This window comes from Calypte anna, chromosome 4A (genome assembly GCF_003957555.1).
Source record: "Calypte anna isolate BGI_N300 chromosome 4A, bCalAnn1_v1.p, whole genome shotgun sequence".
Taxonomy (NCBI): Eukaryota; Metazoa; Chordata; class Aves; order Apodiformes; family Trochilidae; genus Calypte; species Calypte anna.
Genome location: NC_044248.1, coordinates 35,472,470 through 35,499,348, shown reverse-complemented (window position 1 = coordinate 35,499,348; position 26,879 = coordinate 35,472,470). Strand labels below are relative to the sequence as shown.

At 44.6% G+C, this 26,879-nt stretch overlaps 1 protein-coding gene across 5 annotated transcripts in view; it reads right to left on the bottom strand.

Moving 5' to 3' along the window:
• Positions 1 to 25,704, bottom strand: part of HERC3 (HECT and RLD domain containing E3 ubiquitin protein ligase 3) — a 55,349-nt gene extending 29,645 nt beyond the window's left edge. Inside the window, exons 1-5 of one of the 5 annotated variants that reach the window (XM_030450279.1) lie at positions 25,662 to 25,704; positions 20,539 to 20,796; positions 2,559 to 2,718; positions 1,058 to 1,134; positions 285 to 506 (exon numbers count right to left, since the gene is read on the bottom strand). In XM_030450279.1, the coding sequence (XP_030306139.1) occupies positions 285 to 506; positions 1,058 to 1,134; positions 2,559 to 2,718; positions 20,539 to 20,764 (685 nt within the window). In that variant the 5' untranslated portion in view covers positions 20,765 to 20,796; positions 25,662 to 25,704. The other 4 variants (XM_030450285.1, XM_030450280.1, XM_030450281.1 and 1 more) reach the window with 4 other exon arrangements.
• Positions 25,705 to 26,879: the final 1,175 nt, after the last annotated feature.

Here is a 26,879-nt window from a genome sequence, read left to right as displayed (position 1 = left end):
AAACAAGATATGGACCAAGCATTTTTGAGAAGATGAAGAAAAAAAATGAGCACTTCTTTTGATGCCTGCAGGTTGACATTCACATTTGAAAGATCATTCTTTTTAATCTTCCTCACTTCCACTACCACCAACAAGGAAAAAAAAAAGTGTTTGTTCCTACTATGAAAAGCCTGTGGAGTCCATAGGCTACACATCTGCTCAGTAAAAATATACTGTCAATGCAAACAGAGACACTAAGCCAAAAGAGTCCATCCCTCTTTTACCTAGGAGTATAATTTTAATACCTCGTTCATCACTTAGTCCCAGCTGTCCTGAGCTGTTCTTCCCCCAGCCAAAAACAGCTCCAGAGAGGGAGAGGGCAAAGCTGTGGGCTCCACCTGCAGCAACTTGAGCCAAAGGGATCCCATCAAGAGACTTGACACGTTGTGGACTGGCTTGGGAAGGACATTCTTTACCCAAGCCCAGCTGACCATAGCTGTTCTGCCCCCATGTGAAGAACTGGCCATCTGAAACAAGGAAAGAAACAGAATAGCAATTAAAAGTTGGCCAACAGAAAAACAAATTTGTCAAAATGAAGAACTGGAGGCTTCTCTCTCAGGCCTCAGGATGGAAAAATCAAGCAAGACATTCTTTGCCAAAATAAAAGCACAGCCTGAAGCCAACAGATAAATAAACAGACCTGCGACTAAGTGCAGAATACAGTATCACACTGTTGCAACTTAAACAGCATAATGAAGAATGCTCCACGTTGCATACTGAAGAGTAATAGCCAAAAATAGTTTCAAAGAAATTAACTGCACACATTTTTCTACATCAAGATGGAAAGCCCTTCAGTGTTCCTGCCATCATTCACCAATGGGACAGTGAGTGGCATGTATGTAACCTTTTCTTTATAGACAGTATTGGCAAAGCTTTTCTTCAATGTTCATGGTACCTGATCCATTTTATAGCTTCCCATTTGGCCTGGAAGCAGGACAGGAATTCCCTTGGTTTATTACACAGAAATATACAATCCTAACGTAACAGTACACATCTTGGTAATAAATAAATACAGTACCTGCTGCCAAAGCCAGGCAATGCCAATTTCCACAAGAAACCTGAAGTATTGTCTGTTGATTCAATTTCTTTATCAACCTAAAGAAGATTACACTATTTCAGCAGAGGTGTAAAGAAATACACTATTACCTGAGGCAAAATTATGATTGACATTCAGACACTTGTTTTACACATAACTTATGGTTTTGATATTGGAAGACAAAGTCTTTACTATTATGCAGATCCATAAATAATCAATGCAAATCCATGGAGACATTTAGACACTCATCTGCTAACTCCAACTACATGTACTGCCATAATGCTGAATTCTGTCATCTATAAATGGTAAAAATCCTTGGTTTTGGGGTCTCTCTCACCATTCTTTTTCAAGCACTGAGATTTTTCATGCTGTTAGGGGCCTAGCAGTTCCTTGAGTTCCTATGAATTAAAGCACCAAAACCTCTTCAGTGCTTTGTACAGAAAATAGAATGGCAAAGGTTTGAGTTATTTCACAAAAATTTTATTTTTTAAATGGCACTATCACATTGACATGTAAGCCTGTCTCTGTTACATCAGAGACTCCTACAAGTTAAGGACTGGCTTCCCACAGAGCCCTTCACCTCAAACACTAATGTTTTGTGACTGAAACTCTTTTCCTTTAAATCCTGTTCAAATACGACAGCCACCCTAGACAGATGTTGCAAACTTCTGCTCTGCACTGGATCTGCAGTGGCAGAACAAATGGGAGACAGACCATATCTGTTACTGATGGAACATGATATAATGTCATTAAGTAAAAAAAGACCAGTTAATCTTTATTATGGCGATAAGCTGAGACTTCTCCTCTGTGAACTGCTTTGGATGGAGTCGTAGTGTCTGCCACTGGCCACTGCCACCGTCTACCTAGCCTTGCACTTTTCCCAGTTAGTGCTCTAACACAGGTCAAGATCCAATAAATAGGTAAATGAAGAAAACTGAGGTCTACCCTAAAGTTTCTGAGCAACACTAACTATTCAGAGCTGTAGTAGGCTGGCTTAGTAACTTTGCTGCTAATGGGCAACACTGCAAAAGAGTTTCAGAGCTGAGGTGATGGCTCATGCAGCCATAGGGGTTTTTCAGTTCTTGAATCGTATCCTCTACTTCAGAGGACTTTCATAGGGGCTGAAATAAAGACAGGTATCACAGCAGCATTTCTGGTTTTTGGTCCTCCCTTATGCACCTCCTTGCTCTGTACAAACCACAGTGGCAATTTTCATTGAGGAAGCTGAATACACTTGGATTTTCTTTTCCATGCCCCAGGTACCTGCAAGCAGGTAGCCTGTCCTGCCCAAACCTCCTGAGGACTTTTCTAAATCCCAGATGGGCTCAGTCAGAAAAAGGAGGAGGCATCACCCTTACATCCAATTACTGCCACTCTGAGCGAAACGTGCTCCCACTGCTTCCAGGTTGGAAGGAAAGTAAGTCTTGACACATCAGCCTCTAAGGAGCTTCCTTAAGGAAACCTGAACCTGTTACAAACATACCTGGGTACTGTCACGGCTTCTTCTATAGTGGTGAGGCCCAGCTGCCCATCACTGCCAGCCCCCCAGGAGAAGAGCTGCCCCTGGTCACTGAGTGCCACGCTGTGAGACTCTCCGCAGGCCACGTGCACGATGTGCTGCCCAGCAAGGGCTCCAATTTGTTCTGTGGAAAACAGAAAACCTCTCTGGTCAACAGGGTGCATCTCACAGTGACATGCAGACATCAGGTCTAGGTAAATCTGTGTGCAGAGCCATTCGGCTGGGTGCACTGATCCCCAGTTTGGTTTTCTCCCCATTTTTTCCTCTTCCTACACAAGAGAAAAACACAATGGTTTACTGAAAACTTGTAGGTGCTGAGCTCTTCTGAAAGCCTGGTCTGGACAGCAGAAGAGAAAGGTAGGTACATGTCCCCAGCAATCATTACAGTCAACACACAGACAGCCTCTCAGATGCAGCAAAACCAATCAGTTTATTTTTGGAACAAACAGAATTCCCAGATTTGAGTTTTTCTCACTCAGTTTTGGTGTAAGGATCAGCCAGGACACAGAAGTTGGCAGACACTGTAAAACATATTTGACCCTCCACAGCTCTCACTTTCCAATAAGGACAAGTCATCCACAAAGTTAATCAACCCATCTGCCCCTCACTTGATTGCTTGATGATGCATGAAAAAGTATCTATTACAACATCCCAGGTGCTAAGGTTGGAACAAGTTCGAACCTATCAACCTATTAACACTACTGTCAGACACAAAAAAGTGCTAAAAAAAGGGAGCAAAGCAAGAAGGCCTTGCAGAGGGATAAAGGAGAAAAAAAGTTGCTCAGTCCTCTGGAAGTTCACCCACAATTTACTTTTCATCTTACACCATGTCAGGCAACTGAAGTAGGTTTGACAACTACTCCTACAACACCTACAGCCAGATCTTATTCATTATGCAGTTTTTACAAATGGACATGAAAATCTCATTCTGCAATAACACACTGAAAATATCACACATCTGATAGAAAACCTCCCTAGAAGTCAGACAGAAGCAAAGTTCATTTTCTTTTTTCTTCCCTGAATAAATTATATTTCAGGTTGATGAAGAAAGATTTCACCCTGTAGGTTTCAAGGCACTGATCAGTTTTTAGTAGTCTCACTTGTTTGCCATGTAGGAGGGAAGGGTAGTTACATGTCATTCTGTCAAAATGATACCCCACATCAAAGACATCCAGAACTCATTAACATACTTCACACCAAAACCTGCATACTGATCAATCTAAATGTCTTAAATTAATTTAAAAGGAGGGCACCCCTAGGAGGGCTTGCCTTTTAAGTCTGGGAGTCAGAAAATGAGGAGGAGAAGGATCCCTAATGGATGTTATAGAAGAGAAAGGTGACAATTATTTAAATACATATTCTAACAGAGGGAAAGCTGTGTGTTTCCCTCCACTCCAAGATAATGAGCACCAATGGAGTTTATAAGTAATAAGCACACAAACACCTAAGAGGGCTTGAGGCCCAGGCATGCCTGCTGTCCAGGCATCTTTTAGCCCTGCCATCTAATAAAGCCCTTTGCCTTGCAGCTCTTCCCAGCAGGACTGATTTCACCCAGTCTTACAGCCAGCCCTACGCAAAAAAACATTTTGAGGGTGGTAACTCACTTTACCCATGCAGTTTCCAGCCTTGGGCCCATAAGCATCCAACTGTAGCACTTCTTGGTGGCCTGTTGTGTATATATCTATATATAATTGAGAGAGCCTATTTTCAGCTGTAAGGTCTGAACAAGCAGCAGCTCTATGATCAAGGTCAATCACAGACAGCAGATAAGGGATCTCAACAGCATGTGTGCCTATAGTCTCTTTCAGCCAGCCAGCAAGACACAAAAGGTACCCACTGCAACGTGACCAATATGCCACTTGAGTTCAGCCAAGAGCATTTCTGTACTTCAGACTTAAAGGTCCAAAACTCAAATTCCAGCTGGAGAGACTCCCATCATCAAAAGAGAGGGATGAAGCCATCTTCATCTCCACAGGAAATCCTTTTGATTCATGAAACCATCACTTTGCTGGCTGGTGTGCACTGAGACGGGCTGCACCTGAGCTCTTACAACTGGTCTCAAAGTCACCAGCCTGCCCTTCTTCCAAAGCTGGTTCCTGCACACTGCCAAACACTCTCTGGGGTACAACTCTAGACTGGCAAAATAACAAAGGTGGACAATATGGGAGACTATCACAAAGACTGTGCTTTGCTACCTGCAGATATGACAGAGCTTGCTTTTTCCCCAGGAAAGCCTTGTTTGGCACAGTAAGTACACATGTCACTTGCTGTGGAAGGATGACTGCAAGCTGCCCCCTGAACCATTAGAGCACCTGGAGGAGGTGACAGAAGACTCCTGTCACCAAAGATCAACATCAGGAGCTGAAGGAGGAAGGACTCTCACCACATCAGTACTGAAGTATCAGGAGGTGGCAGCAAGGACTACATAGTCAGAGTTTTGCACACTGGCACAGTGAAGACACCCAAGAGGTTTAGAAATCCACAGTATCTGCTTCAGTCCCCACAGACTCCATCTTCAGTTCAATCTGGCAACACAAACCTGACCTTGCTGCTCTGTGTGCCATCCCAGGGGAGTAATAAATACAAACTTGTTTTGAAAGGCTGCCCTCTTTCACTGAAAGCCTTCAGTGACAGCACTGCTGACCCAAGAAGCAGAGTACAGCCTCACCTGGACTCACTGGATGCCCACAGACAGCAAAAACATGCCTGTCTTGGAGCTGAAGATCTTTGCCTGTAGAAAGATACAGCCCATCTCACCACGGTACATTCCACAGATCCAGCCAGTTGCAGCTGGCCTGCAAAGTGATGAAGAAATGTAACCACCAAACAGTTTAAACTTTACATGCTCACACACATCTCTTTCCAGAGATGGAAAAGAGCCAGCCCTCCCCTGGGGGCAAAGACTGCCCAGACAGCCCATCTAGGGTCTCTGCTTACTTGGGCTTGCCAAGCCACCTAATGTACCCTCTTCCTAGTAACATGGGAAGTATTAATAAAATTGAGACAATTTCTTCTTTGTTGACCTCCCACCCCTTCTTCACATCAAAATGAGGCGTTCTAGTGGTTGGTACACATTTGTTTTAATTTCCAGACCATCAACACACCCTTATTCATTCCTTAGAAAAGATACAACACTGTGCTGAGATGAAGTATGCAAAGGGTAAACTTTATTCAGGGAAGGGCTGGAGTTATGCAACACAGTGTTTCAACATCATAATACTTTCAAAACAAAAAAAGTTACAAAAAGTATACACTGACCCAATATTTTCTTTCTGAAGCCATCAGCAGTCCCAAAAAAACCAACAGTGCTCAGAAGTAATTTATCATTTGTTTGTCTCTGGTAAAGTTACAATTTTCATGTCCCCCTTCTGCCCACTTTAGCTCATGGATCTCAAGGCGAGCAGACATAACACAGTTTGACTTTACATAAAATCATAAAAGGGTTTGGGTAGGAAGACAACTGAAAGATCATCTAGTTCCAATCCATCTGTGCAGGACCTTGCACTTGGCCTTGTTTATCTTCATGCAGTTTGCTCAGCTCCACCTCTCAGGCCTATCAAGGTCCCTCTGGATATCAGCCCTCCAGCATGTCAGCCACACCACCTATCTTGGTGTTGCCAGCAAGCTTGCTGAGGGTGCACTCACCTCCACTGTTCATGTTCCTGACAGATACGTTGAGCAGCACCAGTCCCAGTGCTGACCCTTGAGGAACATCACTCGTCACTGGTCTCCATTTGGACATGGAGTCATCGACCACTATTCTCTGAGTGCAAACCTTCAGCCAATTCTTCATCCACCTAGTGGATGAAATCCACATCTTTCCAATTTAGAGACCAGGATGTTGTGTGGGATACTGTGGAATGCTTTGCACTAGTTGTCCTGGTTTGGGCCAGGATAAAGGTGATTTTTTGTCTTGTACTTTTGCTTTCAGCTAACTCTCTTGTAAGTAGTTGCACTTGCTGATATTAAGAGCAAGTTTCTCAGTCAGTGTCTGCTCCTAGGACTGATAACACTCAATGTTTATAGTTACTGCTAGAGACTGGTGTGCAGAGCCAAGGACACTGCTCAGCTCTGAGGAACATTTTACCCTCCAAGAGGAATAAAGAGGTCCCACCTGCAGCCCTCCTCTGGGGAGGAACGGACAAGACAGATGCCAGAATTGAGTCCAGGCAGACAATGTCAGCTGCTCTATCCTCCACCAACACTGTCACCATCACAAAAGGCCACCAACTTGTCAGGCAGGATTTGCCCTTGGTGAAGGCATACTGGTTGCGACCAACCACCTCCACATTTTCCATGTGCCTTAGCAGAGCCTTCAGGAGGATCTGCTCCATGATCTTGCCAGGCACAGAGATGACACTCTAGTTCCCTGGCTCTTGCTTTTTTGGAAATGGGGCTTACCTTTCCCCTTTTATACCCAGTGAGAACTCCACCAGACTGTTGTGCCTTTGCAAATATGAAGCAAAACAGCCTTGCAACTTCATATGCCAGTTCCCCCAGAAGCCACAGAGATCTCTCATCAGGTCCTATGGACTTGTGCACTTTCAGATCCTTCAGATGGTCTTCCTGCTACCAGTCCTTGCCTTTATCTGCTGCCTTGCCAGTGAAGACTGAAGCAAAGAAATTCATTGATTACCTCAGCTTTCTCCATATCCAGTGTAACCAGGTCTCTTGTTTCCTCCTGTAAAGGGCCCATGTTCTTTCTAGTTTTCCTTGTATCACTGAGACCCCTGTAGAAGCTTTTCTTGTTACCACTGATGCCCCCAGCCAGATTTAATCCTATCTGGGCTTCAGCTTTCCTAATCTAAACCCTGGATGCTTGAACAACTTCTTTTTACTCCTCCAAAACTATCCTTCCTTTCTTCCACTATCTGTAGACTTTCCTTTTACATCTAAAGGTGTCCAAGAGCCCCTTGTTCATCTATGCAGGTCTCCCGGCATTCTTGCCTGCCTTCTTCTCTCTTGGGACACATTGCTCCTGGGCCTGGAGGAGGTGAACCTTGAATGCTGACCAGTTTTCATGAGCTCCTCTCCTCCCCAAAACTTTATCCCATAGTACCTTACCCAGGCAGATCCTTTAAAAGGTCAAAGTCTGCTCTCCTGAAGTCCAAGGTAGTGAGATTGCTGTGCATTCTCCTTGTTGCCCTCAGGTTCCTGAATTCCACCAGTGCATTGTCACTGCAGCTAAGGCTGTTCTTTAGCTTCACATTGTCCACCAGCCCATCCTTGCTGGTGAGACCAAGGTCCAACACAGCACCTATTCTTGTTGGTTCCTCTACTACTTGGAGAAGGGAACTGTCATCAGTGCATTCCGCGTACCCCCCAAATTGCTGATGCTTTGCTGTGTTGTCCCTCCAACAGATAGCAGGGTGGTTGAAATCCTTCATAAGGACCAGGGCTTGTGAACACAAAGCTGCTCCAATTTGTCTCATTGCTCAGATCTCTTCCTGGTCAGATGGCCTGTCACACACTCCCACTGAGATATCCCCTGCCCCTATCTTGACTTTAACCCTGACCAATAAGCTGTCAGCTCCTCATCCATCCCCAGGCAGAGGTCCCATGCACTACAGCTGTCACTGATGAAAAGGGTGACACCTCCTCCTCTTCTTCCCTGTCTGTCCTTCCTAAAGAGCTTGTACCCATCCATTTCCACATTCCAGTCATGGGAGTCATCCCACTGAGTTTCTGTGATGCTGGTAACACCACAGCCCTGTAGGAATGCACATGCCTGTAACTCCTCTTATTTTTTCCCTGTGCTATGTGCATTTGCACAGAGGCATTTAAGTTAGGCCCCCACTGAGCTGGTGTTCCTGTCTGGGATTACATTCTCAAGCATTTCAGGTGTTCTCCTGCTGGCCTGTGATTCTTCTCCAGACCCAAGGCATCTATTACTGGCCTCAAAATGGTGGCAGTGGGGTGGACTGAGGACCCCCTCTCCTGGCAACCCTAGTTTAAAACCCTCTCCACTAGAATGGCAAGCCTATTACCAATGATGCTCTTCCCTTTCTCTGCAAGATGGACTCTGTCAGCCCCGAGGAGACCAGGTTTCTTGAAATGAGTCCCATGGTCTAAGTAGCCAAAGCCCTGGTTGTGGCACCACTCCCTTTAACCATTTATTGACTTTAACCATTTATTGACTTTTCCCAATACGATTCACCCTTTCAGACCCCTTCCCTTTGAGCAGGGGGACTGATGAAAAGACTACTTGTCCTCCAGAGCTCTTCACTGGTGCTCCCGGGGCTCTGTAATCCTTGATTGTTTTCAGATTGGTCCTGGTTATATCACTGGTGCCCACATGAAACAGCAGCAGCTGATAATAGTCAGTGGGATGTCCAAGGCTCATCAGTCTTTCAGTGACATCCTTGATATGAGCCCCTAGTAAGCAGCAGAACTCTCTGGAGTTCTGTACCTCCATACCTCTCAGAAGAGTCACCTCCTGTCACTCATCACTGCTTCTTGTTTGCACAGGTCTTACCCTTGTATCTCTTCAAAAAATACACACTGGACCAAAGAAGGAGGGATTCTTTGCAAAACCTTTCAGGACAGCCCTTCTGTTTTATAAATAGTCAGGGCTTTCACTTCACACCTTCAGTGTTGAAAAGCTATGCAAGTTCTTCAGTGGCTGCAACTGCTGTAAGCACAAAGCACTGGGTTATAATGCACTGATTAGAATGCACAGGAAATGAATGATTAATTAGCTTTCCTACTCTTAGTAAGTTAGTCAAAGAATTGGTACACTCTACATCTAACTTCCAGCTGTTCACAAGGCAAGCTTTTGCTAGAGGACATGGCAGAATCCTTCAGCTGCAGGTGTATCAGGATGTACATGAACAGCAACATATGGCTTCTACTGTCTGAAAATGACATTGACAAACTATCAGCCAGAGCTGATAGCTGAAGGTTACACCTTCAGTGGCAAAATCTAGATTTTTTTTTTTTTTTTTTTTAAACTGGTGTGAAGAAGCTGTGTCTTGGAAGAATCTCAAGTGATTTCAGACTGCTTGCACACCTGGCCAAAACTCCTCATTGACTCCCCAACTTGAAAATAAGCAACTCAAGAGCATTTGCTCATCTTGGTTGTTGCTGTCTGCTAGGAAAGTGCTCACAGATTCTCCAAGATAGGTGTCTTACTAGCTTGCCCAAATAAGAATTAGATAGGGGTAGAAACAAAGGGAAGGGAGAAACAATTGTTGGCAAGAGATTTCTCTGGGTTAAATGATAGCAGCTGGCACAGGTGAAGACAGATGAGCCAGTTTCTTTGCATTGCCATGCTTGTCAATATAGCCCACATGCAGATGGAGGATGCCTGAACATTGTGCAACTAAAACCTAAAAATCAGAAGTGTGACATACAACATTTTAATGCATAAGGCAGCTGAATATTTAATCATACACCAATAGCAACCTAAGCTTCACCCATATGGTCTTTCAGTTCTTTGAGTACTGAAAAGCCTTCTTACAGGAAAGGAAACTTACGTTCTCTCCTTTTAGAGATTAATCACACCAACACATTAAACCATCTAACAAGGTGGCACAGCATTAGCTCTTATGGAAGCCTAATACAACCCCCAAAAACCTCAATGAAAAACCTGCTACTGCCCTCAACAAGCACTACAAGAAAATATGAAAAATACTATGGCCCAGACTTACCAGTCACCAGCAGTTCATTAAACCACTGTAGAAAACACAAGTAGAAGAATAGTGCATCACCAAACTCATGTGACAATATTTTTATACATTTAAGTGGGAAACTTCAGCTAAATCAGGAGACTGCTGACTCCCCAGCCTCCAAGGGCACATCCTGAAGATGTTCCTGCATTTGAACACCCTAGCTGCATTTCTAGGCTGGGATGAGCTTCATGACATCAGTCCTAATTAAGTCAGCTGAGCATTAAAATGTGTCCAAGGATTTTAATGAAAACAAAAAGAGGAAAAGAGAAAAAACACAGCAAATGAAACACAATGCAATCCAGAGTGCATCAATAGAAGTATGCTCAGGATTTCTCTCTCCCCTTATGAAGGTTTTTCCTTATTTTGTCAGCATAACTTCAACAATGTCTCAGCTATTCAATGTTTTTACTGGTGTTAGCAGTGCAAGTACATTTGACAACTCTTTCAGGAAAAGTTATTATCCCTGGTGGAAGTGTGATTCTGACAGTTGGAAATTAGAAACTGGGAAGGGAAAATCATGCCATTTGTCAAGGCCTTTTTGCCTCTTCCTCTCTCCTTTAAAGCCCCCAGGACTGAGCCTCTGATTTCCCTCTGCACACTTTCAACTCCAACCACCTTGGCATCTCACACTTACATATCCCACAGAAAACATCTGGAGTCTGGAAGGAAAAAAAATAAATCAAGACTCTATAAACCACTAAAGAAAAATACAGATCTTCCAAAGTTAATGAGCTTTTGAAAACAATCTAATCCAACCAACTATATCTGCTTCTGGTGTTTCCCCCACACCATATCTACAAACTGTGTTTTGTCAGGTGAGGGCTGAAGGACAGTTTCAGGAACACACCTCTGTGACTGCAGACAGTCTCTGGCACAACACCAGGGACCTGCCTGCTTGACACCCGCCCCACAGTTTCAACACCCATACCTTACTCCTTGCTCAGCCTCTCTGAGAAGGCATTAGATGCTTGTTGGGTCTTGTGTTCAGACTAAGACAGACTGCTGTGTGCAAGGGTGTGGGAAACACTGTGCTCTGCACAGCACAGGAGGAAGCCCCATGGGGAGAACACATCCCTGATGTACAGCAGCCACCCTCACTTTCTGCCCACTGCTCTCCCCCACGTATGGCAGCCTGTGTTAGTCTCAAGCTTCTCTTTGTGTGGGGCAAAAACCTTGAAGTATGGAGCAAGGAAATGTTTCCATCACAGTTGAGGAGGTTGGGTTTTACAAGCTCAACCTCCTTCATCCTCCTTTAGGACTCTGGTGAAGTGCTGCTATATTGAGGCAGAAAGCTGAGCAGTACCAGGAGCCCAGTGCCTTATTAGAGGCACTGACAACAGCAGCACTGAAGCTGGTAAGGACTCATTGATGATTTGGTTACAAAGGAGTAGATTGGAAAAAAAAAAAAGAAATAGAGGAGAGTAAGACAGTAAAGGACAGACCAGAACAGGTGATATTTCCAGGAACACTGCTGGTCACAGGGCTGGAAACACTGTCCATAGGTCAAGGCTGAGAAGCTTCCAATAACAGTGACTCTGCAGTCCCCCTTCATTCACAGACACTAATGACACTTTACATGACTGCTTCCCTGCACAACACCTTCAGTACTGCTCATTAATTTATTTAGCATCACTACTAATAGGCTTAAATACACAACAGACTAGTTAATAGCAGTGCCTCCTCTTTATAAAGCTGCCTGGAGCCATCTCAAGGCAGGAACGTAAGAGCAAGAAGTCCAAGGCCACTGTGACACCCCAGGGTGTCATTTCACATACTGTTTGCCAGCTACACCACCTCACAGCTGTGAAAGCAGACACCTACTCTGAGAAAACAAACCTATTCCTCAGACACAGCCATAGAAAGCCATTTACTGCCCCATATTGCTGCCTTCTATCTAAAGAACACAGTCTCTCCAAGCAGCTCTCTGAGGAGCTGTGGTCAGACTGGCATGGACACAGCCAGATTCCAGCCAGGAAAATATGATGGAAAGGGTTGGGCAGACAAAGGAGGCTCGAGCTTGACATGCACCAGCAGGCAGAGGGAAGGATCCAGAGGGAAGGATCCTAGGGATAAACAAGCAAAAGGGCAGCTCTTTCAAATGGGGAAAAAAGCAAGACTTGTGAAAGAAACACAGGAAAAGTGTATGTTCAGGAAACCCAGAGAGCCTCTTTTTCTCTGCAGGCTACTGCAGAGAGCTATACAGGTGGTCATTCTGCCAGGCTCCCTGGGCTGAGACTGCTGAGAAACCCCCAAAGTCCACCAAGCACACCATGGAAGATGCCACAGCTCCAGGGCTGGGCAGGATGTGCTAGACCTCCAGGTAATGTCCTGAGGATGAGTGTCAGAGGTGGAAGAAGGGAGGAATTAGGGAGATAGGTGCATAGATACTGGATTTGATGTATTAGTGCTACATGGTGCAAAACCATTTCTGCCCAAGAAATGCCAAGCAAAGCCACAGCAATCTGGAGAGGTTGATAGCAGTAAGCAGGGACAGCAGAGCAGGCAAAAGGAAGAACAGCACTTCACTTCCGTAGGAGTGAACAGAGTCCTGTGGCAAGTATTGAGCCAACCTTACAAATGCAAAAGAACATCAATCAGCATAAAATTAACAGTTTCACTTAAAAAGCAGCATTCCCACCTCCTAGCACTGCAAGAAGAGATCTGTTCCCTTCTTCCCTTCCCAAGTGCCTTAACACAGCCCCTTCCAGCATGCATACTGGCAAACCAGAATGGATTTAAGGCTCAAAGACCCAGAATGTCTACAGCCTGTCCTTGGGGCTCAGTCAGTTGCTCCAGACTGCAAATCACTGCCCCAGGAGGTTAGAAAAGAGTTCACTATTATTCATCTGCTGTGCTCAGCCCTGCAGAGGTGATCATGCCTGAGCAAAGGGCTCAAAGTGAAGCACCTGCAAGTCCCTGCAGTGCTGCCTACCACAAATGCTACAAGCAATGCACAGGACACTTCACTTTTTGCCTCTGGACAGGTTCTATTTTGACACCTCTTCACATTATTGGAGCAATTTTGAACAACAGGAAGCATTTAGCCTTCACACAGGCATTTTATATTTTCTTTTAGAAGGCAGGCTACATTTTCTAGACAGCTGCACTCAGCAGTCTCATTTCTGGCATTGCCAGACTTTGACAAAGTAGGCTGCGATTTTCAAAAGCACTTGGTGTGCTCTTCATTCTGTTCCCATTTATTTCCATCCTGCAGTGATTTGCAAGGGAGCAGGACAAAGCCACACATTCCTGAAAAGCCACACCTGCACAGTGCAGTCAGCACATCAACCTTGCCCTTGCTTTCAATGACATCCCTGTAAGGCTTACAAATCCAGCCTAAATAAACATTACTGCAAAGAAGCACAGTGACTGGGAAAGGGAGGTAATGAGTCCTATTAAACATTTACAGAAGTTTATTAATTTTCTCTACTGTAAGGCTTGAAGGGTATTGAGAAAAGGAGATATGAGCACCTCTTCATTCCTTTTTGGCACGTTCATATAGGCAGAGAGGTGTTCAAAAGGCAGGTCAGGTAGTGACAGGCAGCATTTCTTCACAGCTCTGTTGAAGGAACAGCATTCTGCTAGCAGCCTTAAGTGTCAAAAATATTTTACTTCTGAGAAGAAAAAAGTTTCACAAAGAGCTTTGATATAAATTCTTTTCAATACAGCATAAGAGGAGGACCAGGCTGTTTAATGTCGACTGAGTCAAAATCATCCCAAGCATCTTGGAAGATCAGGTCAATACACAACAGCAACCAACAAGCACACACCATAAGCCAGAATCAAATTTCCATGTAACAGTTACATGCTGAAAAAAAAAGCCAACCCCTTTTCCATCAGGAAAGGAGACATTAATTCTGAAGACCCTACACACTCTTGTAAGCCTTCAAGATAAATTAATACAAAATGCTTTACATTCACCAAATTCATGCGTTGTTACCTCAAAATGCATGCCTGCATGTTTTCAGGCAAAGGAAACATGATAGGATATTAAAGCAAAGGAAAAAACCATCATTACTGAGGAAAAGCAAAAAGCACCTGGGCTGCTTTATTTGGAGTAAGAATAGAGTTTTTGGAGAGGTTTTGGTGTGGGGAGATTTCCTATGTCAGATGTTCACAGACCCCCACTTATACAAAAGCTGCCTAACTGCATATCAGCTGTAGTTGTCATGTAACATCTTGAATACAAGAAGTATGAACTTCCAAGCATCAAAAGCCACCAAACTACTGAAATCTTGCCTAAAAGCTGGGACTCTCAGCCCTCCTTAGGACATTCAGCATGTCCAGCACAGACAATTATTCTGAATACAAAAAGGTTGGGGTATTCAGAAAACTTGCTTCTCTCATCTCCAGTTTCTTTCCTGCCTACTCAGTTTAAGTTGCTACACTGCCCTACAAATCCCCAACTGAAGTACAAAAAGCTGCTCATTCCTACTGCAGCTCTGCCTTTTGAGACAAGTGACATTAAATTGGTTCCTCATGTCCTCAGTAAAATAGGCTGTACTGATACTAAAAAAAACTGTCTTGCTTTCCTGGAGCCACTTGTGTTTGCACCCCTCAGCAAAGTGAAATCAAGAGAGAGATCTGATGACTGTAATAATGCACATGCCTTTAGAGACAGCAAATGACTTGCAAGTTGTATCTGAGAAGAGATAACAGCCATTTCAGGGTCAGACTGTAGATTTCTTTCCTGTAAAGAAGTCAGATTTCTACTGGTTTAGGTAGAGTTCTCTTTAGGAGAGCCTTACCTCTCCTCAGTTTAGGCTCTCCTAATCCTGCAGCCTCAGAGCATTTTGGTAGAAGTCAGTTCTCACAGTCCACACCACACAAATTTTAAAACAACCCACTGTAAATACCTGACATATTCTGAGCTGTCAGCCAACCAATTCGACACAATGCACACATATTTAAGATACCCAAGGTAAAGCACTTCCTTTGATTTTATTTCTCATTTGATCACATACACACTGTTTCTAAATGAAGTGATTTTTAAATATAGCCTTTTAATTTTGAAACCTAAAATCATCCTGAAGCCCAAACTGCACCAATTCAGCTGAGGGAGACACACCATAATGCAAGTTCACATTGTTGAGTGTTGCTGCAGTCACTAATGAAGGCATAACAAATGCAATCAGCTTGGTCAGGTCCTGTGAAAGATCAAAGGAGGTAAAGTGATGAGCATACATGAACAAATCTGATTCTGCAAGGTGTGACCAGTTTAATAATCTAACTTTTTTTTTAAAAAAAACCAACATCTACAATAGGTGCAGAAACAGAAATTGTGTCCTAATCTTTCCTTTATTATTTTGGGGGTTTAAAGTTGGCTGCTGCAGGTCAGCACCAAAGGCCTGACTCTGCAAGGGGCTCTCTGTCCCCCTGATGGCTCATCCCTCCCTGCAGATGCCTCAGCACACTTGCACATCCTCCCAGGCTTTGGCAGGGATGCCTACCAGCAGTGCTGCTCTGCTCCTGCTACAACTTCTACAGCATGCAGCTCTCCTTTGGGGGCATAGAAAAAAGGGGATGAATGTGAAGCAGGACTCTTCCTGACCACAGCACTCATGAAGTGCTGCAATACCTACGTGCTGACCCTCAGCTCCATGTCCAAATAAAACTGCCACAGCTCCTCTGCAAAAACTCTGCTTAGTGGAACCTCAGGGAGTTACTGGTGTTTAAGCTCTTTTTTTTTCTTGCTCCACTCCTTGTGAAAAGAGGAGGAAGGCATGGAAAACTAACCATTCTTCTGCCACTGTCACCCCACCTCTGAGTGGCTCTCAACCTTACCTATTTAATGCAGCAGCCCTGCTGCCTCATCAGCAACCTGCTCACTTCCACAGCTGCTTCCAACAAACACCTCTTCTCCTCGTCCTGAGCAACCAGGGCCTCCCTGACTGACTTCTCAGCCACCAGGAAGAGGCTAAAAGAGAAAGACCCATACAGAATGTCCTTCCAAGCAGGTCGCACATATGAATGCTCAGCTGTTATGGGGTTTATGATTAACAGGCACGTCACTTTGAGCACCAAGATGTCTGGTCACTGTAACCCTGTGCTGAAGTTCAGGACAAGAGTATTTATGGTTGTAAAGAAAGGTCACTGAGTTCAGAGAAATCCCAGGGTTCTGCATCAGGTAGTGGCTTTTTGTTTTGGTGGGGTTTTTCCCTGCTTTTTGAAAGCAAGTGAACATAATGATGGTATTTCTAGCCCTGCAACTACAAGAAGACAGATTCCACAGTGAGCATAGAAACAATCCTGTCATACAGACAGGATTCTGTATGAATATGTTTAAAAAAAAAAACATATTTCTGCCTGCTGTGTTACCAGAGTAAAGGTTTGAGGTGAATTTGGCACCGTTTTCCTGTAACTCTCAAGACACTAATTTTTCCAAAGCTTGGGTTTTCTCACTAGTAGAAGTCAAACAAAGTCCAAATGACTTGCAGGGAGCAAATCTCTTGACCAAGAATCAAGTTCAGCATCTCAGACTAAAGCATGTTTTCAAAGCTTTAGAGATGCCAAATTCATACCAGCTACCTATTCTACACTTCTCTATAAGTCAGCCCAAATCCAAAAGAGCCTTTACCTTAGCTACTGTCTTTTGTGAGCCAGCATATCCATGCACATTCAGATAAAAAACACTTAGCTAAGAATCATCACAGGGAGTGAGGACATCATGTCAGACCTGAAGAAAATTAATTCAATTGAAATTCCAGGGCTGAAGAAATCAAAATTTAGATATAGAGAAAAAAATAGTTTCCTAAAAACTATTACAAGTACAAAATTATCACTTCACACTAGAAACAATGTTTGTTTACACCTTATGTTCCTCAGGAAATTAATGCAAATTCAGATTGATTTTGCAGAACAGTGGGCACAGTATTTCCTAACTGAGATCACAGAATTGCTTCTCCTAATGCATTGTCTGGAACTGCAGACTCTAAGTGTATAACAACACAAGTAAAAATAATACAGGTCAGGTAGCAGCTGTATTAACAATGGTCATAGTGAGAGAACAGAGTCTCTTCTGCAACCTTGCCAAGTTATCAGAGACACACAAAACTACAGATGACTTTGGGAGAAAAAAAAATAACAAAAAGAAAGAAAGGTGAAGAAAAACAATTATTTCAATGTTAACTTTCATACTAGCCAGAACTACTCAAGTAGCTTGCTAACCACCACAGTTCAAAGAGGAAATTAAACAGTAAATGGTCTGATAAAGTGGGAAGATGGATCTTGGTGGAGCCTTAGGAGTGGCACACCTGGTACCACCCTAAAACACAACTGGGGAGTTGGAAACCATCACAGGCTGTTAGCTTTTACTCAAAAGGAGCATTTTTTTATTTAGGGTGAAGTTCATAGACATCTTAAACATTCATTTTACCACCACAAGTTAAAATCCAAGGGAAGAGCACTTCCAGAAAATAAACCTCTATTGACTCATACTTTTTTGGTGGCACATACTCCCCCAGTAATTTCTGTTCTATGCAGTGGAAAGGCATAAGAATCATTTGCCAGCTGCTATCCTGTCCCTGCATTCCATCCACAGGATCAGCTGATGTGGCAGTAACCACAGTTTAACTAAAAAGTTTCTTTTATTTCAAAAGGTGCCCTCTAAATGACTCCTGTAAGAGGAATTACTGAAACACTTCTACACTATTTGATATTTTTGTGAGCATCATGAATGAGAAGCAAAACTGAATCTTCCTCTTACAGATATATGTAAATGGGCAGCAGAACAAGAGAAATAAATTATTTGGAATACCTATTAAGGGAAAAAAGGGAGACAGTCTTCAAAAGCATTCACTGTAAATGTAACAATTCCACCACAGGAAGTCATCTGTAAAACCTGCAAGCTTTGCAAGGGGAATGGGGTTAGATCTGTGCACTCCAAAGTCCTAGAAGTTAGAGAGATAAAAGGGAGTTTCCTCTTAGGAGCACAGACCTGGGCAGCAGGAAGGAGATCCACCCCACCCCTCTGAAGTCACCTAGCCTGCAAAGATCCCCTACATATTTTCACATCTTGATGTCACTTTCAAAACAACCAAGTCACTCTGCATGCCATGGCAAGCATCTCTGCAGCCCAGATGGGTTTCTCCAGGGGCTGACTGGAGGAAACAATCAGTATTTCACCACAGCCCCCCACAGCGGGACATGCAGCTCACTTCCAGAGCTGGGCAGGCTAAGAAAGATTCTCTTTGATATGCCTCTCTACACAGGTATAAAGTCATCTTCTCATGCAAGGAAGGTGGGGGTGAAATAGAAGGACGTGATCTTAATAAGAGAAGGACTTCTTATTTCTATTTGCAAAGGAAAACTAAGAAATTCAGTTCCCATTGCTGCAAGCCAAAGCAGACCCACACAAGCAGTGTGTGGGACAGGACTCTCCCCCAGTTTACCTTTGGTATTATTAATACTGCTGTGACTGTTCACCAGGAACTAAAAAGGGAAGATGTTCTTTGCTTCACTGCACTTTGCTCCCACCTACCCCAGCCAGCAGAAACCCCACTGCAGGCACAGGCAGTAGTGCTGGCAGTAGAGAAACACAGTTTCTCAAGGATGGTCACAGGCTCCTCAGAGAACTGCACTGCAAAACCTTTTTCAGAATAAATTGAACCTGCAGGATAATTGGGAGGTGGTGTAACATCTTAATGACAGCCCCTCAATTTAAGGGCTAGAAGAAGGGTGCTTGCTTTTAATGTCTATTTTCAAATCTCAGACTGCCTCTCTTTCACATCCCTACCTGAAGGCAGGATCATACAGTTGCTAGAGATCTGCACTCAGGATTCACGAGATCCATTTCTAGCACTGATCTTCCATTTGATGTGAAGTCCTCATTTTCATTCTCATTTTATGCTTGCTTTATTTTATAAACAGCAGGCTGGCCCAAAGATGTTTCTCAGAGTAACCATCTTTACAGAACTCAGAACAGTTATGATTTTCTAAGGCCTCTGCACTTCAGTCATGCAGCTACTTAGGTGATTTGCAGGATGAATTATCCTCATCACTAGGACTTGGCTTCCTTTCACTAAGCACATCATTTATTCCAGGGCCTAAACTTACAAAGTCCTCAGAAGATGAACAGTGCTTGTGCATAGAGAGGATTTAAGCACCCCTGATAATTCCAGCCTCTTTTAGCAATTGTCTGGAAACCACTTACAGGAAAAGTAAGAGGCCAGATTGAAGGTCAGCTCCTTTAGTCCAGCACCATGGACATCCAGCATCCAACATTACCACCCAATTTTGAGATGAAGACAAAAGATGAACTGACAGAAAAAGGAGCAGCACAGTCAGGTCAGATTTCCACATACTGTGTGGGGAATCGTGGCTATTTTGTACAAGTCTCATATGTCTATTGTACAATAACAGGGTATGCTACAAAAGCCCCAAGCCCTGCAGAGAGTAGCCTGCAGTTTGAGGAAAGACAATGTCTTACTGCTCTAATTACTCACAGATGTGGTTTTGCCATTATGGGAAGAAGTGTTTGTATCTTTACCACACACTAAAACCAAGAAGTTAATGGAAGATTAACTGGAAGACCAACATTCAAAAGGAAGTCCACAAAAAAGGCTTCAGGATTTCTCAAAACAGCAATACATAATCAAACCACTCCCTTGCCCTGAGAAGAGGCATTAGCTACCCGTAGTTCTGCACACACAAGTTCTGCCTATTAAGACACAACGAGGAAACACAGTTTGAGTCTGGGGAACACAAGGCTACAATGGCCTTTACCTGGATTAAGAAAGCATGAAGGGGTGAATGCACAAACAGACAAGAGATTCCCAAGAGAAGAAAAACAAAATACATAAACCCTCTTGGCCAAACCCAGGTTTGTTCTCCACAACTGTACTCAGAGACATCCCTCCTTTTATATCAATGACAAGATTCCTCAACAGTAGCTGAACAAGAGTAGGCATAAAGGATGCAATGCATTGGAAATACAACACAGAAAGCACTTGTGACCCATGGCCCTCTCTTCCCTTTTATAAGAGGGCAATATAATACCAAATAACAAGATCTGCCCTAAAACCATCTGCACTCCCCTCTGTTTTGATGCATTACCCAGACAAACTGAGCAGACCTGTCTCCCCACCCATGCTTCTCAGCTTTTAGCTTTCTAGATCCAGCAAACATTATCCAGCATCATGAATGTGTTATTACACATGATCTTCAGCTCTGTTAGCTGCTCCAGCTCCAGTGCAATCAACACAAAGCAACTTCCATAAACTTCACAGCCTGCCAGCCTCCAGACAGTTCAATGCACATATAAAAAGCAGACTTACCTGGCTTGCTTCCTTCACAGTCATGCCCCAGCTGGCCCTTGGTGTTCAAGCCACAGGTATAGACTTCCCCATCTTCCAACAAGAACACAGAATGGTTTCCCCCACATGCCACCTCCTTGACATTTCTGTCATGAATGAATCCATACACCTGCGGTTCAGGAATGATAACCTGGAGGTTGCTGCCTATCCCAGGTCGTCCAAAAGATGAGTAGCCCCAGCATAGCATTTTCTCTCTTTTCAGGAAGTCATGTATCCTTCCTAGGCAAGAGAAACAAGGGAAGAATATTCAACGAAATAAGTACTCAGCAACTGATCCTCCAGAGATAAACTGCTCAGAGCTTGAGAAGGAAACAGCCAAAAAAGGCATTTCCTGCATGACCATCAGGCTTGTGACTTGTTAGGGCAGTAAAAAGGTATTTCCACCATTGCACAAACAAAAAGGAATCAAGACAGCTCAGATACTGAATCAGCACCTTCGTGCCCTTGCCATCTCCATCTGCAAGGCAGCAGAGTGTTGTGAAACCCAGCAGATGTGAGCTTTTATTTCAGCAAAATCACCCTGCTTCAAAACCAAAAAAATCAAACAACCCCCTAAATCAACTGTAAGACTTTTTAGACTAACAGGTCCCAACCCGAACTTCTGGAGTAATAGTGTCATATTTGAGACCACTGCTTAAAGAAATCTTTGAAAATTATTTCAAAGGTAGTAAAACTGGTGCTGAACAGAACAACGTATGTATTTGTAGTGGACTGGCCAATGCAGAACTGTATTACTTCTGATAAATCCAGATTAAGAAGTATTTTGCTCAACTGAACACATACTTGCAACGCAAACATGAGCGCACACACACACACACACACCCCTAAACTGCAGCAAGAATTTCCCAAGAATCAGCAATTCACAGGGAGCAGCACACTGACAGCTTGGCCAGGACAGCAATGGACAGATTAACACTGATGCAGCTTGCCAGCAGTCAGGTGTTACCCTTTGTGCTGCACTCCCTGAAAGGCAGGGATTTCAGAGAGTAGGGTAACACAAGAAGGGAAGAAAACATATTCATACAAAAGGCTCATGGAATTCCTCAGTCTGAGCTTGATAATGGTAACAGGAGACTAACACAAAAACTATAGGAAGAGAAACAGCTCTTATACCAGAAGCAGCATGAGAGAAATTTTAGTAACACTCCTTTGTTACTCCTAATCTCAATCAGTTTGGGTTATTTGATAAACATTCTATACTAATAAGACATTGAGAACTCTGCTTGAAAATGATTAAAGTTTTGGGGGTGTTTTGCAGAGGGGAGAAGAAAATAAAAGATTCAGTAAATCAAGTCTTAAGATTCACCATGCCAGGTTTTAAATTAAGGCAATTTACAGCAGCATTTACTATCTTAGCACAGGACTCAAAGGCAAAAGACAAACCTTGAAACCATGAGAAAGAATGTGAAGGAAACAAGATTCCTTCTCCCACTGCACACAGATAAGAAACACAGGCACTCTGTTTCCAAAGCCTGGTGCTAAATCAAGCTCTAGGTATTAGCAACAAAGCCTTTCCTAATCTAAGCCCTAAGCAACGGGTGTTCATCTCTTGCCTGTCAGCTGTGGTCACACAGTCAGGTGTGGTCCCTTCCACTGAGGCAGGACTGAACTGCATGGGGAAGGGGGAGGATTGGATTTTCCACTTGTAATTTTATCAGTGATGCCATTTCCTACCCACAAAGCGTTTACCAGGGTGTTTTATTAGGTACTTTAAAACACCTAATAGATAAATGCCATTTATCTGTAATAGCCCTTGCTCTTTTATAGCATAATTCATTCACACTGTGCTTATCACAGGCCAGCTCTGAAGCATGCAGAGGAAAAATCAAGAGGTTACAAGGCTCTGTCTAGTTAAATCAGTCATTGTATACACTCTGTACGTGATTGCCCTCAGCACAAAAGCCTGATGGAATATACCCTCTATGTCAGCTACACTCTTTCCTACACTAAGAAGAGGAATGCCAAGGGACACAGTAAACTGTGCTTAAAGTGACACGACTGCTATATTTATAGTGAACTTCATGTTCTGTCTCAAAGAAAAAAAAAAAAAAACAAACCAAAAACAAACAAATAAAAAAGTATGCAACACCCTGAGGGTGGCAACAGGGAAGCAGGGAATCATTTCAAAACTGGCATCTGAAACAGCAGAAATCTGGAGCTGCCATTTCTTTCTGCCTGGGGAAATAAACTCGTTATGAAGATACAAGCAGCCCAATAGCAGCAAACCTGAAGATCCAAAGATCACATTCCCTGACAGCATAAGCCCATGTTGCCTCCGAGCTGGAAAGGTCTCACCACTGTATGGCTTGAACTACAATGACACTGTAAAGCAGGAGCTCAGTATTACTTTGGGATATCTTTCTAATAAGGCTTTTGAACAGCCTGCTCCCCATAGTCTACAGTCATCTTTCTTACTACTAATTTCATTTAAAATGCTAAAAATATTTTAATTACTTTCCTCACATTCATATTCCACTTAAAAAGTTGTTGTAAAAGACTAATGGGTTGTAACATGATTCATAAGAGATATTTTTTCCTCTGGATAAGACACTATTTAAAACTGGGAGAGTTCTAATTCCCAGTAATTAATATGCACATTATGGTGTTATCTCAAAGAAGTTAAACCCTCATTTAAGCTAGTGTGGTCAGATTTTCTGAAGCACCCTGAACTTTAACAGTCCCTATCTCAGACAATGCAGCATGCCAGACTCCTTAAAAAAAATCTGGTCTTAAACAGATTTCTGGTTGGGCTTTTTTTTAATCATCTCCATTGAATCCCACACCCCCACCCTCCAAACATTTTGCTGATAAATCCCTATGTAGTTCTATTCCAAGGGGACAGAGGAGCACTTTCTACTCAAGAGTGAAAATCAACACAGCCACTTTCCACTTGAACACAGTAGCACAACTAAATATTTTCCAATTGCTTGGTGAGCCACATCTTTAATTTACTTATTTTGAAGACACAGGGTATTTTTAAAACCAAGACTGTTTCCATGTTTGCTTTTCTCTCCTCCCCAGAAAAGCTGCTGCAAGTCTTAATACATCATGTGCTCAATTAGGAGCTGTGTCCTGAAACAAAACAAGGCTTCAAATGACAATTTCACGCTCCGTTTCCAATATGGTTAAGGCAGTCACTCTTCTTTGGCAGTAGCAGAGGAAGTAAAAATGCATGTTACACTGCAAACCCTCTTTACACTAAAATAATTATATAAAAAGTTTCTAACGTGGGCAGGCACCAACACAGACATGCATCTGCACATACACATCTGCATACATATAAAATATAGATAAGGGTTACATCCATTTAACTGAAATTTTTAAAATTACTTATTATTCCTAGGACTCAGCTCAATATACCTTAAGAAGCTGAATTTTTATCTTCAGAGGACAAACCCTTAGGGAAGGTACATTTTTTTCAAATGCATCATTTAGGGCATTAGAGTCCCGAGTCCCTTTTAAAAATTGCATGAAAAGCAGCAGAAGAGCTTCACATCACCTATCCCTGTTCTTCACAGATCACAACACAGCCAGCTTGGTATTCATAGTTTAGAAACAGGAACAGATGCAATGCACCAAAGCTGGCCACTTGCAGAGACTCCCCCTATTAAAAAAAAAAAAAAAAAAAAAAAAAAAAGGAGAGGGAAGGTCCAACATTCTCAAAATCTGACATTCCAGGAATAATTCACCATTAAAACAGTGAAGGACGTACACAGCACAGGTAAAGACAGGAAGATAGGAAAACCTCACACTGTGGGGAATATTTTTAGGAAATCTACTGTGGGTGGCAGATCCACCTTCTGCTATAATAAGACTCAGATGACACACTAAGTATATATCCCTTGGTGAGAAAACGACCCTGGTGGTTTGATAAAATAATGCTACATGTAAGATCTGACAGGATTGCTTTCTTTTTCCCTTTTCTTTCTTTTTAATAGCAATCTTGACATAGTCTCCTCACATGACTGTACAAACATTCTGAAGCCATAGTTGCCTCCAATTCCGGGAAACTTAAGTAAATACTGTGCTTGCAACAAACATCCCTGAAGGCTGAATGCTCTCTAAACAAACATCTGCCAACTGTTCGGGAAAGAATAAACAAGTTTTTTCCTTTCCTGTTGTTTGTGAGATTTCAGCTAGCAATTGTGCTACTTTTATCAGCATTGCCCAACCACGATGGGGTTTACTGATTCTTTTCCCTACTAAGCCTCCAAGCTCACTTTCCTCTTTCCTTTTTCCTTCGTTTTATTCCAGCTCTATGTCCAACGTAGATCAGGCTACAGAGCAAGAGAATTCAAGGTGCAGCAGCCAATGAGTTAAAGCAGGCACAGAGCATTTCCACTGTACAACCACACGCCCTCAGCTAGAGGTGCCCCCTTAGAAAACATTTAAAAATAGACAAATAGCATCCAAAAAGATCCGCATGATCTCCTTTTCGCAATCCCAGTAAGAACATCAGCTCCCTGCCCTCACACACACACACACACTCACACACCGGCCTCTCCGACGGGGACACCGACCCCTTCCCCAGCCCCCCCGGCGGGCACACCGACCCCCACACTGCTCCCCGGCGCAAAGGACGGGGAGGACAGCGGCCTCGACACCCGCTGCCCCCCCTTTCCCCAGTGCCCGCACCCCACGGCAGCCCCTCTGCCCACCCCGCACCCGGCCCATTCAGCAGCCATTCGGCTCCTGCCGCAGCCGCTCTGGCGCAGCCGCCTGCCCGCACCGACCCGGGAAGGCCCCGTTGGGGGACGCGCGTCCTGCGCCAGAGAGGGCGGCGGGCGGGCAGGGTGTGGACGCGGAGCTCCGCCATACCAACGCGCTGCTCCGGGCACCCCTGCGCTGCCACCGTTGCCTTTCGGCCTCGTCTGCGGCGCCAGGACCGGCAAAAACCCTTACCGGGGAGCGGGGCTCTCCCTCCCCCGGCACTCAGCCAGGCCCCACCTCAGCGCAACGAGCGCCGTGGCCTCAGGCCCTCCCGCGCCGCCCGAGGGCCAGCAACTGCCGCCAGCCCCGCGATACCCCTCCCCATACCCACTCCCCGTTCTCCGGCCGCCGCCGACCCGATCCTCTTCTCTCACCTCCCGCCAGCCCCGCCGCTGCCGCCACGGCAACGAGGAAGTCCGCCCCGCCCCGCCCCACCCCCGGCTCTGCCGCCGGGAGCGACGGCGCCGAGCAGCCAATGTGGAGCGCGGGGCCGGCCCCGCACCACGAATCGGCGGCGGTGGCTGCGGCCGAGCCCGCCCCGCGGGGGCTCTGTCTGGCGGTGCGTGTCCCCCCGCAGGCCATGGTGGCGAGCGGCGTTCAACCCTCGGATCGACCCCGAGCGTCACAGCGCTTTCCCCAGGCCCGTAGAAGGACACGCATCGCCCGACCGGCCTACGGCACCGGGCCGGGCTGGACCCTATTAGGCAGCCTGATGGGCTCCTTCAGGCCGGCTCCTCTGCGGCGGCGGCTGCTGTGGGCGCGCTGCGGGCAGGCCCGGCCCCGGTCCCCGGTCCCGATGCTGAGGGGTTCGGTGGGCAGCCCGGCGGGAGCTCCCGGTGAGGAGGCACTTCGGGACTCCCCGGCCTGCGGGCTTGGGGCAGTGACCATCTCCTGCTTCTTGGGATAAGAGAGACTTTTACACGGACATATAGTGATAGGACAAGGGATAATGGGTTTAAACTGTAAGAGGACACGTTTAGGTTAGGCATCAGGAAGGAATTCTTTAGCGTAAGGATGGTGGGACGCTGGCACAGGTTGTCCCAGGGAAGTTGCGGATGCCCCATCCCTGAAGTGTCCCAGGCCAGGCTGGATGGGGCTTTGAGCAACCTGCACTAAGTAGGAGGTGTCCCTGCTCATGCAGGGGGCTTGGAACTATATCATAGAATCATAGAATTGGCTGGGTTGGAAGGGACCTCAGAGATCATCGAGTCCAACCCTTATATGATCATTAAGATCCCTTCCAACACAAACCATTCTACGATTCTACAATAGCATTTCCTTGGGGACGTGAGTTGGCCTTTCTGCATCATCCCCCAGGAAGGTCTGTTCAGGGAATCTCCTTTCCCTGAAGCCAGGGCACTGCTTGAGGTCACAGCTTCTTGCTGTCAGCTGGCATGCCAGCATTCCCAACGGAGATGAAATGCCAAAGACCGAACCCAGTGGATGACCAGTTCACACCACAAACTGTAGCTGAGGTTTAGAAAAGGTTTAGAAAGCCTTACAGGCCAAGCAGAGCAGTAGCTGCACTGAGGACAATATAAACCAATGGGCAAAGTTATGCAAATGTTCTAGAATTTAAGCTATTCTGCATG